This window comes from Blastomyces gilchristii (genome assembly GCF_000003855.2).
Source record: "Blastomyces gilchristii SLH14081 genomic scaffold supercont1.3, whole genome shotgun sequence".
Lineage (NCBI taxonomy): Eukaryota > Fungi > Ascomycota > Eurotiomycetes > Onygenales > Ajellomycetaceae > Blastomyces > Blastomyces gilchristii.
This window is the reverse complement of record NW_003101680.1, coordinates 4,533,713-4,547,559: the sequence shown is the minus strand read 5'-3', so window position 1 is coordinate 4,547,559 and position 13,847 is coordinate 4,533,713. Positions and strand designations below refer to the sequence as shown.

Sequence of the window (13,847 nt, the reverse complement as noted above, 5' to 3'; positions counted from 1 at the left end):
GGCTCTCAGGGATTTTCTTCAATTTGTATCGGGAACTGTCCATCCCACTCGAAGGATACAAACACACTTCAGCGACTTTTTCCTTTTTCTTTTCTTTTCTTTACTTCACTTTTTTTTTTTATTCAGAGCGAGAGTTTGGAAGTGTTTCCTTGCGTGTGCCTGTTTTGATATCTTGTGTTTACCAATCTACACTGCCATAGTTAAATATTTATTTATCGTAATATATTTTTCATATTCAAGGTCTCTCCCTCTCTTCCTTTCAAGTCTTCTGACTTTTAAGCAGAATTTCTCTCTCAGGTGAGATATCTGCGGCTGCATGACAAAGCAGATCTGATAAGAAAAAAGAAAAAAGAAAAAAGAAGAAAGAAGAAAAAAGAGAAAAAAGAAGAAAGAAGAAAGAAGAGAAAAAAGAAAAAGAAAGAAAGAAAGAAAGAAAGAAAGAAAGAAAAGAAGCAGGCCGGATACAAAAAGGCCAACATTGTACAAGGAGAACCACGGGCAAAAACACCGCTGTTTGTCATCGACAACAATGCAGGATGTACAGGAGGGTGGTATAAAGCAAAGTATAACGGGTACAACGGAAGTGGTATATACGATGGAATCCAAAAGGGGGGGGAAAAAAGAAAAGAAAAGAAAGGAAAAAAAGTGAGAATGCAATGCGTTCCACAGGAGTCTTTCCAATAGAGCAAAAGGGAGAAAATAATAGGAAAAGATATGGATAGAGAGGATGTGGAGGTAGGCAAAGACACCAGGGAAAAGCCGTCCTTGGGAATAGAGAAAGGGAAGGAAATTCGTTTTCTTTTTATACACAGAGGGGTATTAATGTAAGGTATAATTACTGCACTTTTTCGTTTTACTTCTTCATTCTTCTTCGTAAACCTTGACGCGGTCGGAATACTCTCTTATTCGTGACACGTAGTTCTCTTCGATCATGTCGCCTCTGCCCCCTGCGACGCGAAGAACTAGATCATTGAGCAAGGACCGCCCAAGAATATCGACGTGGTCGCCTAGATGTATAGAGTTAAAAATGGGGTGCAAAACGGTGAAGTAGTATTGGACGAAAACGGGGGGATAGAACGTGAAAGAAAGGAGGAAAAAAAAAAAAAGAACAAGAAAAAGTACCTGTGTTGGGCCCTCCTCGAGGTGAGAAACGATCAGGCTCATGAGGCATCTCATACACTTTCACCTTCGCGCCCGCGGGGTTATATCGTTTAATCCCCCACCCTTTCGCACACATATATCCCAAACTGAGCAAGTTGACAGTGCCATCTCCCTCGCTCATGACCACCCCACGATCTATGATCCCGTTCGTCACTGTTGTGTCGATGCTGACATTGAGCTTCGAGAGCGGATCGGTATCATCGTGGTAAAAGTAGCTACGTTCCGTGAGTTTGCCCACCCCGTAGAAGCAATAGATCTTCAGGTTGGGGGCGAGGGGTAAGCGTGCTTCCAGCGGGTTTAACCACGTGCGCGGGTCCTTTTCGTTCGCTTCGACCTCCTCCGTCGTATGGGCGACACCATGGGAGTAATTCTGGAGGACCTGGTCGCGGTACCATTGCTCCGTGTGTTTGAAGAGGAACGGCAGGCTGGTCTTAGCAGTCAGGTTCTGTTGCGTGTCTGACGAATTCGTCTCCTTGAAATTAAGCATGTTGCCAAATGTAAAGGGTTGATCTTCTTGGTCATCTGGAGCCCAGGTATTGTTGCCCCAAACCGCCTCCCCGCCTTTGGGGAGCATGCTTGATATGCCAGGTATCGCGCGGAAAAGCTCCGCTCTCTCCCCCTTGGAAAGAAATTTTTCGAGTCCGTAGACCGCAAATGCGTTAAGTTGGGCGGTGTCTTTCATTTCTCCTGACAGAATGGCTGGAACTCCCTTTGAAGCTCCCAGCATACAGCCGCTGATATTAATCCACGAATCGACGTAGGTCTCTACCCAGTCAGCTCCTCCATTTCCATGTTCCGGACTCTCAACCCATTTGAAGAAGAACATGGCAACTTGCGAGCCCATACTGTGGGAAACAAGCACGACCTTCTTATCCGAAAGCTTCACGGCCGTCTCTATGTAGGTCTTGAGTCTGCTAAAATAGTGGTCGCGCATTTCAAGGTTGAGATAGGCAAGGCGCCAGTCATAAGCAGCGGAGAACGCATTAATCGGGTCATAGCCAATAGTGGCTAGATTTTCCAAAATTTTGTTCCAGATCCAGTATCCCGTTATGAAAAAGTCTGTTGCATCAAACCCCTGCGCGGCGCGGAGTTTAATACCGGGGGGATCTAGGCCCGTGAACTTATCCAGCATAATGTGGTTTTTCCAACCGGCCTTGTCGAGGACGAGCGCTCGCATCATACTCCAACTTCCCCATAATCTTTTTCTGAAATATTGTCTTGACTTTTCGTCCGTTCCCCAACTCTCTAACCCTGTTGATATGACCCCAGGAATCATAATGACCGGGTGCTTTGCTACTATGCCCTGGGCCTTGAGGCCGAGACCAACCGAGAAAGCATCATAGCTAACAGCTGCGCGTTCCGTTTGCTAGGCGAAGAAGGAAAAATATTATAAGTTAGTTCTAGTTTCGGTGTTTGTTTTCCAAAAAGTACAAGTAGAGGTAGAAGAAAACTCTGAGAGGTCGAGCATACCGAAAATTGACTTGCGTCCCTGATAATGCCTGCGGGCATAACATCAATCAAAGAATCCAAATTTAGGTCCATCAGCGCATCCAAGCTAATAACCTCATTCTGATTTGCGAAAAAAAGAGCCAAGAATATTCCAAAGACGCCTCCGAGTCCGAATATCAACCCATTGCGCCGCTTGCTCCTCCGCTTCACGGGGATTTGGTGCAGCTTCAAGTCCGTTTCTAAATGAAGCTGCTCTCCATCCTTGTGCGCCAAAAGGATATTGCTGCTGCTACTGTTGGTATTACCGTCATTATTGTTGCTGTCGTCTGGGGTAGAGATGGCGGGTATCTCGGATGTAGAGCTCGGGGGAGAGGTCGAGAAGATCTGCCCAAATCGACGGCGCAGGCCCGACATGGCGAAGTATTGGAGAGATCTCTCTCTGCTGCTGTTTCAGAAGCTTATAGATATATATATATATAGATATAAAGGATGTCGTCGACTGGGCGAAAGTGCCCGTCATTACAGACGGAGAATCACATGGGAAAAGTTGGAGCTTGGTGTGTATGTATCAGGGAAGGGGAAAAAAGAGCTGGAAAGGGTTGGCCAGAGCTAAATATTATAAATAAATATCGGGAGTGGAAACGCCAGCTAGTGAGTGTAAAAACATCCCCCACCCCAACCACCGAGAGACAGGTTTCGTATCACCGACATGGGAGTGAGTGCCAATTGGACGAACTCGAAAGAAAAAGTCGACAAAAGAGGGCTGCTCATGATATCGCAACGCTGATCCTGCCACATCCACCATGGCCGACACTGCGGCATCCCCGCCCTCCTCCGCTGGAGACCTCCGCTATATCCAGTATGAAAGCGACAAGGAGAACGAATATGTCTCTGCAATGCGCCAGTTAATATCCAAGGATCTCTCGGAGCCGTACAGCATCTATGTCTATCGCTATTTCCTCTATCAGTGGGGTGATCTCTGCTACATGGTAAAAGTTCCAAGTTGCATTTCAGATTACCCCGCTCCAGGCACCCTTGCCTCCCGCATACGAAATCCAGAGCTCTATATATATATACATTCAGCTAATACCACGTTTACTATATATACAGGCAATGGACGAAAAGGACAATCTGATTGGGGTTGTCGTATCAAAACTCGAACCGCATCGCGGCGGGCCTCTGCGCGGGTATATCGCCATGTTAGCCGTTCGGGAAGAATATAGAGGCAAAGGCATCGCGACGAAGCTCGTATGCATGGCTATCGATGCCATGATTGCGAGAGATGCGGATGAGGTATGTCTATTTCTTTCCCGCTCCCTTGCTATCCCGCCAACAACCATAAGTTTCGTCCTACTCGAGCGGCAGCTCCAACAATGCCGGAGGTATCCCTCCCAGCACAAGCAGACAACTAACATCCAATCCTTCCGTATCTAGATCGTCCTTGAAACCGAAACGACCAACACCGCCGCTATGAAATTATACGAGCGTCTAGGCTTCCTGCGCAGCAAGAAACTCCACCGCTACTATCTCAATGGCAACTCTGCCTTCCGGCTCGTACTGTATCTGAAGGAAGGTGTGGGGTACATTCCGACCACCTTCGATCCATATGGGTGTCATCCGGACGGACTACCAATGCAAGAAAATGGGGAACATCCGGGGCATCACGTTTGCTGATTAGTCAGTGCAATTTCAGTTTCAATGTGCTATGGGATAAATGGGTTGGCGAGACGGAGGAAGCCGCTGAAGCCGACCTACGCAAGGGAGGACTCACGAGGGTTCAACAGTGGATTCCAAAAAGCCTGCGAATTAATGGGGATGATAGATAGGTCCATTTCTCCATCCCTTCCCTTAAAACCCAGTATCCAGAACAAGGCTCAGCATCCCCCGTGAGTCACCAATGGGCGTGGCCGTGATTATCAACCCGAAGAAACCACAGGGATGCATCCAAGGCACTTTTTGCATAAAGGAGTTGGCAATAGGAGATAGAGAGCGAAGGTTTAATTTCACTTAAACTGTTAGATACCCCCCAGTTTGATGATCCTATTAACATGATCAAGGATCAAGGCAATATCTTTGGAGAAATATCGATGTTAGATAGTAATTCAGACAATGCAAAAACAGTGCACCGTTCCCCAACAGAGTCCGGTCGGGTAGTTTGCAAGAAACTTGAGAACAAGTCAGATATAAGGTAAAATACAATACATAGATGGAAAAAGGCGAGGGAGGGAATCATGAAGATGTGGAAGAAGCGATATACAGATGGTGTTGGGGATCTATATAAATACATATAAAGCAGAATATAACAGGCCGAGGTCACTCGTAAGCATTCAAGGGCTGCCTGGCCCTTTCCAGGAGATACCCTTTCTCTCAAACATTTCCTTAACTTCGTCTATTGAAACCGACCCTCCCATCCATCCCTCTTTATGTCCCGTGTGCTCCAACTGTAGCTCAGGCTGAGCAGATCTTGCATTAGAAACAATGGTTGCGTCTTTGTTAACACCCTCTCCCGTCTCCTCTTCTTTCCCCTTTATATCTTGCTGTTGCCGTCGTCGTCGTTGTTCTTGTTCTAGGTTCCGTTCTAGTTCTCGTTCTAGTATTCCTTCCAGCACTTGTTCCGGCCGTCCTTCTGGCCGGCCTTCTAAACGTCCTTCTGGCCCTTGCTCTGGCTCCTGTGGTTGCTGATCCAATTCTTCTTCTTCTTCTTCTTTGTCTTCTTCTTCTTGTCGCTGTTGTTGCTCCTCTCTTATTTCATCCTCCAATTGCTCGTTACCATATTCCTTCGTCCTTTTCTTCCACCTGTTCTTCTCATCCACGGGAATTCTGATCACGTCTCTAACAATTTCCGTAACCGACATATTTCTAGCGTGACCCTCTGCCCACCACGCCATATCAAGCATATTAGCCTCCCACATCATTTCCTCGAACTTTACCCGCGGCTTATAACGCCACGCCGCGAGGAAGTCCCCGTGGATGATCCAGAGGGCAAGGTTCCGCTGCCGGCTCCGCAGTTCACCGGCGGGTTGATACTCTGTCAACAAGGACATAACGCTATCGCTCCCCAGCATTTCTTGAGCAGGAGTACGTGGTGCGTTTCTAAGGACGTCAAAACGAGAATCAAGTTCAGACATAATAGGATTAATTCCAGCAATGGCCTTGCCGGCCTTTTTAAGCCAGTCTTGCCTCGCTTCGTCGCCCATTGTGGGTACTGTGTTTCGGAGGAGGGAGAATAGGACCATGTGTTTCATGCTGCTGGTTGTGAAGCCCCAGAAACAGGCATAGGCCCAAATGACACGGCAGGTGTTGTAGTGTCTAGCCTGCCATGCGGCGCTGAAGAGAATTCGGATAGTTTCGTTATTTGCTCGGAGCCGACGGTACTTGCTGATAAGATCCAAATAGACGGCGATTGTTTCTGAGTACTGCTTTTTATTGAGATGCACCGCAAGGCAGTAATTCATGCCCTGGACATCCAGCTTTAGCCGCGATTGCTTGCAGAACTGCATAATCTCGCGAGCTGCTTCGGTATTGTGTAAACGCACAGTTACGCCGAGCATATGTGTTATTGAGTCGGTACATATCCAGTTCTTTCCGTATCTTTTATCCATCACTGCAATATAGTCCTTAACGGACTGGCCACTGTCTAAATGTGAAGTGAACGAGTCTGGAATGATCCGGTATACGAGACGACGAAGGATACGCTCATTATCCAGAAGTCTCTCCTTGCGCAGGCGCGCGACCACTTTTTGCCTCACACCGGTTGACAGAATAGTGTCAATAAAAGCTACCCACTCCACACCATTCGGTTTAACCCCGCATCGCTTCATCAGGGAGATGAGATAACGAAACCTGTTTAGGTCATGGCTCTTAGAGCAGCCCGTGAGCAAGGCGTTAAAAGTCCTAGTCGTCATCAGGTGCTCAAAATTCGGGAATAGAGATAAAAGTACTGGTAGATATTGGGGGTATCGGTAGCAATAGAAAATGACAGAATTCACTGCTCTAGTGGACAGAAACTGTTGCATGTCTGGACTCGTGAAAAGCTCCCGTATTATATCAATGATCATATCTCGGTTTAGCTGTCCATCCGAATACAACAAGTTATGAATAGAAGTTGAGAAAGCGAGATTCGTAAGTGATTCGAGATAGTCGCCAAAACTCTTGATAGTCCACTTCTCGGGCTTTCGGAAAGCATCTGCTCGGACGGGGATTCTTGATCTTTTCCCTTCCGCTATCAATGGCACATTATGTGTCCAGACCGATCGGATCGTTGGAGTATCCATCCCTTGTTCCTGCTTCCAATCATGAGCAGTCACAAAGAGAGGTAGAGAGTCAGGCTGCACACTACCGTCAGCTTCATGGACCATTTCGATGGCCGATCTAATCTCCTCCTCGGCTAGTCTAACAGCTTCCGGAGAGCCTGTAAGGACCACCTTGCGCGTGGAATCCCGAGATTCGCGTTCTCGTGGCAGTATGTGGACACGGCACCCGCTCAACACCCTGATATCCCACACGTTCTCCCTCTCATCACCAGCCAGAGCGACGACCTCCGGTTCGGACAAGTATATAGTTTTAGCATATGACGGAGCAGGTATGTTTGCCGTATCGCGCCTCAGGGCCATGATCTCATTCATTATATCCGTCCATTCCAAATAGAGCCTGTTTTGCCTAAGCGGCGGTTTACCCGCTAGTTCTCGTTCCAATTGCTTCCTCCACCACTTCTCCGCGCGAACTTGCCGGACTATGCCACTACTGTTGGATTCAATGGCCTCAACTTCTTTGAATACATCCATAGATTGCTCGGAGCTTGACTCGGACGATGCGTCGCTAGCCGTGGAGCAAGTATCGTGGACGCTGGATGCGCCAGTATCCATTTCCTTCGACTCTCCACCATTATCATGATTGCCTAACTCGCTAGCGTGTGTAGAATCCGAAACATTCGACGCCGAGGGCGGCGCGGTATATTTTCTCGTAGTACGGTGAGGATTCAGGCTGGTGTGTCTGCAACAATTGGATGATGATGACCCATTAAACCGGTTATTGCCCACCGCCAGAGAGAACAGTGAACGTCGCACATATCTCTCTTGGGTCAGTACAGAGAAGGACTCCCGCGGGTATAGGAAAGGTAAGAAAAGTTCGTTGCGGGAAGGGGTAGCATGGTCAAAGGGAGATTGGGAGAAAGACAACCGTCTCAAACCATGCCGGGCGCCGGGGAGCATTGGACTCAAACGGGGTGACACCCGGCGTGTTGTTCGTGGCTTCGTGTGGAGTAAATATCTATATCATACTAAAGCTTTTCTGATATATTCCCTTGCAGACGTTTCATCAGTTTGGACCTCGCGTTAGGGATATTTTTTTCGCCTAAACTTTCTTCTAGCTGGCAAGAGAGTAACTAACTAGCTGAGAAACGGAAAGTTTAGGCGAACAATCAATCACGTGGTGATCTATATAGAGCCTCTTAACGAAGCAACTGGAGGGCATAAAGGAAAGGATAGTTACGTGTAAAGGAGAGGTTTGTAACAAGTTGTCTCCATGAATAAAGCTATCTAGTAGACGCCTGTAACGCCCCTTGCGAACATCGCTTGACTGGCTGTGCTTAAAATTAGTGCATATGAACGGGAAAAGAAAATAGTCAGGGGGTCGCAAAATTAAATCCTGAAGAACAGTCTCGCGTCTTCCTAACCCCAGCCTATTCCATATCCGCAATATTCCGTACAACTGCCTTTCCTTTAGACCTTCTAGAAGATAATTGATCAGCCCGCTCACTACCTCCTCTGTCACCAGAACCATTCCCCTTTTCTCGAGTCAGCACCTTTTCATCCTTCCAGAACTCTAGGTCTGTCAGCCGCCCATCCTCAATGATTTTGACAAGGCTGTCTCGTCTTCGTTTCTGAACGCCTTCAGAATCCGCGGGGATGGTCTCGATAGTGTGTCGTATGTAGTACAATAGCTGCCGGCGAGAAGTATGGTATACTAAAGTGGATAAAACCTCGGGCATCTGTAAATTGAGGTAAATACCTTCGTCATTACATTTGAAACAAGAATAAGAACAAGAAAATTTTAGTGTGCAGGAAGACAATAGAAACACTCGGAGCTCTTACCTTTTCCGAAAGTAAACATAATTCCTCGTCCGCATATTTCACAAAATGCTGAACGGCGAGGATTTTGTCCCTATCCAACGCAGCCCACCTCATTGCGCTTAACAGCGTACCGATATTGGTGATATCTTCGGGAACAAAGTCCTCCGCTCTCGCGCTAACAGTCGAAACAGCGCGCCGTCTTCCTCGCCGACTCTCAGGTTCAGCGCTCGGTGCCCGGGACGAACTAACCGCAAAGGAACCCCAATTCGGCGCGCATGCCTTTCCTACAGCGATGTCTTCCTCGGGGCCAATGTATGTCTTCTTAACTCTTTTCCTCAGCCATCTTCTGCGTCGTACAAAGCAGTGATACCACGGATGCGTACCATGCCATGCAAAGCGCGACGAAAAGGAGAAGGAATACTGCCACCCAGCCTCATCAACGTCATAGGACATATCTATGTACCAGGTATCCCACGCCCATTCCCAGCTAGGGTCCGGCACCTGCGCATTGGTAATGTTTACGGGGCTAACCTCGAAGTTGCGGGTCAGCCAAGCAGACGGATCGAGGTTCAAAAGGGACTTTGCTGAGTATAGGGGTATCCCGAAGAACCACCAGCCCCGCTGATTCTCGTACAACACGTCAATCGCGCTCTTTTCGCTAGCCCCAGGGTGCTGCCTGGCTTGTGATGATACAGCTGCGACCTCCGATGAGACATCAGTGGCAATTTGTTTACCAAGCTTTGTAGTATTTCCGGAACGCCAATGTTCCATTCCCATATCGGCAGAGCCTCGTTGCGACAGCGATGGCTCCCGACTATGTCGGGCCTCGCTGTCCCCGTCGATGGAATCGGTGCCATCGCCGGTATTGTATCGATTCTGCTGATACTTTGCATATTTCCTCCGCGCTAGGCTATCCTTCATGGAACCCTTTCTCAACTTCTTCGTTAACGCCGTAGCCGTGCGCGAGCCGGTTGAGGGGCTTTGTTCAAGGCCAACGTTCCTGGAGGGTGTCCGCTCAACCGAGGTTGTTGTAGACGTATTGTCGATAAGGGAAATCCCAGGCACAGTCGACATTTGATAGTTAGGCTGATACGCTGAGGATGGAAACCCAAGTATAGTATGCGGCGGGTTTTATAGCGAGTATTAGGAATAGGTAGTAGTAGTGTCAGGAAAAGTAGGAGGAAGCGTGGAAGCCGAACCCATACTTGTGGAGGACTTCCACGGTTGTAGAGCAGTCGCGGGCTGCTAAGAGAGCTCCTTCAATATGATCTATTAGTAGGAGAGAGACAAAAAGAACTCTAAAAGGCGTTGAATTTAAATATATACTCAGAGCTTTTCCTTTTCTTCTTCATCCCTGTCTTCGTGGTGAGGCTAGAAGCTTGAAAGGTGTGAGTGATGTTTTTCGTTTTCACATGGTTATTATATTCCAAGGTTTGTCCCGTCGCAACTATGACATCAAGAGAGCAGCGACGCTAGGCTAAATCGGGCCTGAGCGTAAACATCGCGAAGTCCAACAATCAATAGGCCATTGGAGCATGAAATCTTTGAATCGATACCAATCCATTCCACCTCTACGGAAGAAAACACCTACCAAAATAAATGGGCCATACAAGCGGTGTAACCAAATAGTAAAGACCCCCAAAAAATAGGAAAAAAATCCACCCACAGAAACATGGAAACACCCCACCACCGCAAAATCGAGCTCCAATCCCCCGCCGACCTCTCCTATCTCTACACAAACACCATCGCCCTCTCCCGCCAGAAACTAGACCTCCATTTCCCCCCCTCCGCCAGACCCAATGCCAGCACCACTACAAACCCCAGCAATGCCTCCTCCTCCTCAAACCCCGACGCCGACGCCGACGCCGACGCCGACGACCCCATGAAATCCCACGTCCGCGCCCTCGTCGACGAATTCATCCACAAAACCTTCCTCACCGCCGCCCCCTCCATAAGCATAAACGGGCTATCGCTAGCGGAGGCGGCCGCAGGCAATAGCAATAACAATAGCAATAGCAATACAAATGGCGCTGCGGACCTTCTTTCCTTCCTCCACGTGCGCGAAGCGGTCGAGTACGAGCCGTACGATACTGAGCTGGCGGCGCGCGTGGCGGGGTTGTATGCACAGTTGGAGTCGCTGACGACGACTGTGGCGCAGTTGAGGCGGGATGCGCCGGGGAAGGCGGCGGGGCAGTATGCGGAGGCGTTGAGGGGGGTTTTGGAGGAGGAGGAGGAGGAGGAGGAGGAGGAGGAGGAGGAAGAGGTGGGATTGGAAGGGGATGGGGAAGGTGGTGGTGGTTTGGGGGATGTGGATATGAAGGATGTGGATGGTGGGGATGCCCAGCCGACACAGCTACAGCGGGATGCTCAGAGGCAGAGTCGCGGGAACAGGAGAGAGGATTTCACGCTACATGTTCCCTTTGGCAGGACGGCGGGGGCGAAGAGGAGGTGGATGGACGGTGGGGTTGGCGATGTATATGCGGAGGCATTGAGGACGTTGCTGAGATTGCAGGGCGAAGTGGCAGGGGTTGGGGGTGTGCATGATGGCGGCAATGAGGATGGAGATGACTCTGACGGGCAGCGCGGACTGGCGACGACGGTCGGGAAGGTTGAAAGGGCGCAGCGGGCTGCGGAAGTAGTAGAGAATTTATGAGGAAATGTGGTTGGCGCATCATCGGACGTTTTCTTTCCCTTTCATGTAAATTTTTTTTTTTTTTTTTTTTTTTTTTTTTTTTTTTGATATCTGTAAGGAGTAGTGGCGTCTTGGGTTTTCTACATGCTTGGATCTTGGATCTTGGATCTTGGGAATGGGAACTGGACGTGGGGATTCGGCTGGTTGTTTGCTGCATTTGGGGGGACCTCGTTGGATATCTGGTGTCGTTTGTTTCCGGCGTTTCCAATTGCGAAGAGATAGGTACATAGATGTCTCATGATAAGCTTAACTTGCACATAGTTACTCATTATTTATTCCTCATATATCAATCCAACTCCCTCTACAGTCCCGTGGGCTAGCAGAGCAGTAGATGTATGTAAAAGATATACGGGCTAAGCAAGGCAAGAAGATGAAAACTATGGACATTTAGGGTTAGGGGGTGAACAGAATAGAACCGCAGAAAAAGAGAGGGAGGGGTGAATTAGAAGAAGAAATGCCAGCACGAGGAAAGGACTGGATGGACAGGACAAGCAAGAAATGAAAAGCGGATGAAAGCTGATTGATCGATCTAGAAACAAAATCAAGGTCAATGGCGAGGATCACTAAGCTGTATATGTATATATATATATATATGTGTGTGTGATATGTGTGTATAAATGAACCCTCCCGTCAATGTAAACGGGAGTGGAGTATATTTGAAAGATGGGGCTTTTTTTTTTCTTTTCTTGGGCGGGACAGGAGCCTAGGACACTTCAGAGAAGGAATTATTTGCCATCAAGTATATAACGAGACACCCACACAGATACTCTCTCTCTATATCAGTCAAAAGAATAAAGAAAAATGAGAGGGAACAGGACGAACAAAATGCACCCTCAAAAAAAGGAAATAAAATAGAGAGAAAAAAGAAAAATTAAGGAAAAAAAAAAAAAATCTAACTATTTATGCTGTCAACTCCCCATTACTCTGCTGCTGCTTAACACAGCAGCAGCATCCGCCTCCTTCTTCTCCATCCCCCCCTCCTTCTCGCCCCCCTCCGTCACCTTACTATTCTCCTTATCAGCCTCCTCCGCCTTCACCGCCTCGTCCGTCTTCTTCTTCTTAGCCCACAGCGGCTCCTTCGCCCACTCCTTCTCCTGCCAGGGGCCCATGTCGCTGAACTCACAGCCACCTTCACACTGGCACTCCCCGCCAAACTCCTTCGGCAAGTTCTCCTTGGGCACCTGCGCCAGCAACTCCGCCTCATACCCAGCGCCCAGCACATGGATCTTCTGCACGGTAACGGGATCGAGGAACCCCTTGACGACGCTGAAGACGCTGGAGAAGCCCCAGGGGGCGTTGATGAGGTACAGCTTGCCCAGGCGCTCGGGGTAGTAGTTTTGCGAAATGGCGGAGGCCTGTTTGACGTAGCCGTAGACGGAGGGGACGCGGGTGATGCCGACGCCCTTGAGGTCCATGATCGAGCAGCAGGTCTCGAGGAGCTTGCCGGCCTTGCGCGAGCAGGCGGGGAGGCGCGGGTCGGCGAGCTTTTCGTACTCGCAGACGAGGTTTTTCAGCATGCGGTCTGCGGTGGTTATTTTGTACATGGCGTTTAGGTCGATTTTGCCCAGCTGTTCGATGTAGACGGGACGGCCGTCCTAGATGTATGGTAAAATGATGGTGACTTGTTAGCTTTCCGTTCCCTGCTGTCGGGTGTATGACAATGTCTCAATTTGGTCCTTCCGGGAGACACCTGTTTCTGCCTATTGTAAGGCGAGGGGATATGGATTGAACACACCTTGTCCGTCTTATGATAGTATTGCGGATAGTACTCAAACACCTGCGGTTTCTCCGGATACTCGAACGTATTCACAAGATCATCGGTGCCAAACTCTTTCCTCCAGTTCTCGCACCCGACAAACCTGCAAACATGAACATATTAGCATATATAGGCCACTTATCCCCATACCATACCCACCACCCCTTCCAAAAAAAAAAAAAAAAAAAAAAAAAAAAGGTAACCCAAAGGATACGATAAGAGAAAATACATACATAGCCTTCGCCGCCTCAACATCAAACTTCCTCGCTCGCAGGAACCGCAGCAGGGTCAGGGTATCCAGGCGTTCCGTGTAGCCGAGCTGCTCCAGCATGGCCCGCAGCTGGTAGACCTGCGCATCTTGCTCCGGGGTGGTGTGGCCTGGGTGGCCGGACTGGGCGTCCGGGGCGGTGGTTGGGAAATCGTAGTTGTCGTACTTGGGGTCGAGGGTGAGGGAGTGGGAGGGGGTTGTTGTAGGCGCGGGAGCGGGTGTGGGAGTGGGTGTGGGTGTACTTGTCATTGTTTCTGGATTGGTAGGTTTTTGGTTTTTCTTTTGTGGGGGGGGGCGGGGGAGGGGGGTGGTTGAGTGGTTGAGTGTGGTGTTGTTGGGGGTTAGGCAAAGAGAGGAGAGAAAAGAGAAGAGAGAGAAGAGAGAGAAGAGAAGAGATAGAACGAAGAGATAGAAAGAAGAGATAGAAAGAAGAGGAGAGTAAAAGGAAAG

At 48.9% G+C, this 13,847-nt stretch overlaps 6 protein-coding genes across 6 annotated transcripts; 2 read left to right on the top strand and 4 right to left on the bottom strand.

The window, feature by feature from the left end:
* Positions 1-367: 367 nt before the first annotated feature.
* On the bottom strand, positions 368-3,352 carry BDBG_02489 (phospholipid:diacylglycerol acyltransferase). The gene is made up of 3 exons (XM_002627772.2): positions 2,632-3,352; positions 1,123-2,527; positions 368-1,007 (listed from the first exon to the last, which is right to left on the bottom strand). Exons 1-3 carry the CDS (start codon positions 3,022-3,024, stop codon positions 862-864), a joined length of 1,944 nt encoding a protein of 647 aa, XP_002627818.1. The 5' UTR covers positions 3,025-3,352; the 3' UTR covers positions 368-861.
* Positions 2,329-5,540, top strand: BDBG_02488 (ribosomal-protein-alanine N-acetyltransferase). The gene is made up of 4 exons (XM_002627771.2): positions 2,329-2,554; positions 2,685-3,599; positions 3,721-3,903; positions 4,045-5,540. Exons 2-4 carry the CDS (start codon positions 3,414-3,416, stop codon positions 4,282-4,284), a joined length of 609 nt encoding a protein of 202 aa, XP_002627817.1. The 5' UTR covers positions 2,329-2,554; positions 2,685-3,413; the 3' UTR covers positions 4,285-5,540.
* On the bottom strand, positions 4,420-7,904 carry BDBG_02487 (uncharacterized protein). Its single transcript, XM_002627770.2, has one exon. It carries the CDS (start codon positions 7,818-7,820, stop codon positions 4,938-4,940), a length of 2,883 nt encoding a protein of 960 aa, XP_002627816.2. The 5' UTR covers positions 7,821-7,904; the 3' UTR covers positions 4,420-4,937.
* A 1-nt stretch (position 7,905) lies between these two features.
* Positions 7,906-10,093, bottom strand: BDBG_02486 (meiotically up-regulated 65 protein). Its single transcript, XM_002627769.2, has 2 exons — positions 8,703-10,093; positions 7,906-8,599 (listed from the first exon to the last, which is right to left on the bottom strand). Exons 1-2 carry the CDS (start codon positions 9,753-9,755, stop codon positions 8,291-8,293), a joined length of 1,362 nt encoding a protein of 453 aa, XP_002627815.1. The 5' UTR covers positions 9,756-10,093; the 3' UTR covers positions 7,906-8,290.
* Positions 10,094-10,118: 25 nt separating this feature from the next.
* On the top strand, positions 10,119-11,391 carry BDBG_02485 (uncharacterized protein). Its single transcript, XM_002627768.2, has one exon. The coding sequence runs from the start codon at positions 10,354-10,356 to the stop codon at positions 11,332-11,334; it is 981 nt and encodes a 326-aa protein (XP_002627814.1). The 5' UTR covers positions 10,119-10,353; the 3' UTR covers positions 11,335-11,391.
* Positions 11,392-11,394: 3 nt separating this feature from the next.
* On the bottom strand, positions 11,395-13,678 carry BDBG_02484 (phosphatidylinositol-phosphatidylcholine transfer protein). The gene is made up of 3 exons (XM_002627767.2): positions 13,363-13,678; positions 13,109-13,232; positions 11,395-12,968 (listed from the first exon to the last, which is right to left on the bottom strand). The coding sequence occupies exons 1-3, from the start codon at positions 13,644-13,646 to the stop codon at positions 12,282-12,284; spliced, it is 1,095 nt and encodes a 364-aa protein (XP_002627813.1). The 5' UTR covers positions 13,647-13,678; the 3' UTR covers positions 11,395-12,281.
* Between the last annotated feature and the right edge of the window lie 169 nt (positions 13,679-13,847).

Coding starts and splice junctions, on each gene's coding strand:
- BDBG_02486 (XM_002627769.2), bottom strand. CDS start 9,755: ATGTCGACTGTGCCTGGGATTTCCCTTATCGACAATACGTCTACAACA. Junction 8,600..8,702: donor TATGTTTACTTTCGGAAAAG/GTAAGAGCTCCG, acceptor CTCAATTTACAG/ATGCCCGAGGTTTTATCCAC.
- BDBG_02488 (XM_002627771.2), top strand. CDS start 3,414: ATGGCCGACACTGCGGCATCCCCGCCCTCCTCCGCTGGAGACCTCCGC. Junction 3,600..3,720: donor GGGGTGATCTCTGCTACATG/GTAAAAGTTCCA, acceptor CTATATATACAG/GCAATGGACGAAAAGGACAA. Junction 3,904..4,044: donor TTGCGAGAGATGCGGATGAG/GTATGTCTATTT, acceptor TTCCGTATCTAG/ATCGTCCTTGAAACCGAAAC.
- BDBG_02485 (XM_002627768.2), top strand. CDS start 10,354: ATGGAAACACCCCACCACCGCAAAATCGAGCTCCAATCCCCCGCCGAC.
- BDBG_02489 (XM_002627772.2), bottom strand. CDS start 3,024: ATGTCGGGCCTGCGCCGTCGATTTGGGCAGATCTTCTCGACCTCTCCC. Junction 2,528..2,631: donor GGGACGCAAGTCAATTTTCG/GTATGCTCGACC, acceptor TTCTTCGCCTAG/CAAACGGAACGCGCAGCTGT. Junction 1,008..1,122: donor TCGAGGAGGGCCCAACACAG/GTACTTTTTCTT, acceptor CTATACATCTAG/GCGACCACGTCGATATTCTT.
- BDBG_02484 (XM_002627767.2), bottom strand. CDS start 13,646: ATGACAAGTACACCCACACCCACTCCCACACCCGCTCCCGCGCCTACA. Junction 13,233..13,362: donor GTTGAGGCGGCGAAGGCTAT/GTATGTATTTTC, acceptor TCATGTTTGCAG/GTTTGTCGGGTGCGAGAACT. Junction 12,969..13,108: donor ACTATCATAAGACGGACAAG/GTGTGTTCAATC, acceptor CCATACATCTAG/GACGGCCGTCCCGTCTACAT.
- BDBG_02487 (XM_002627770.2), bottom strand. CDS start 7,820: ATGCTCCCCGGCGCCCGGCATGGTTTGAGACGGTTGTCTTTCTCCCAA.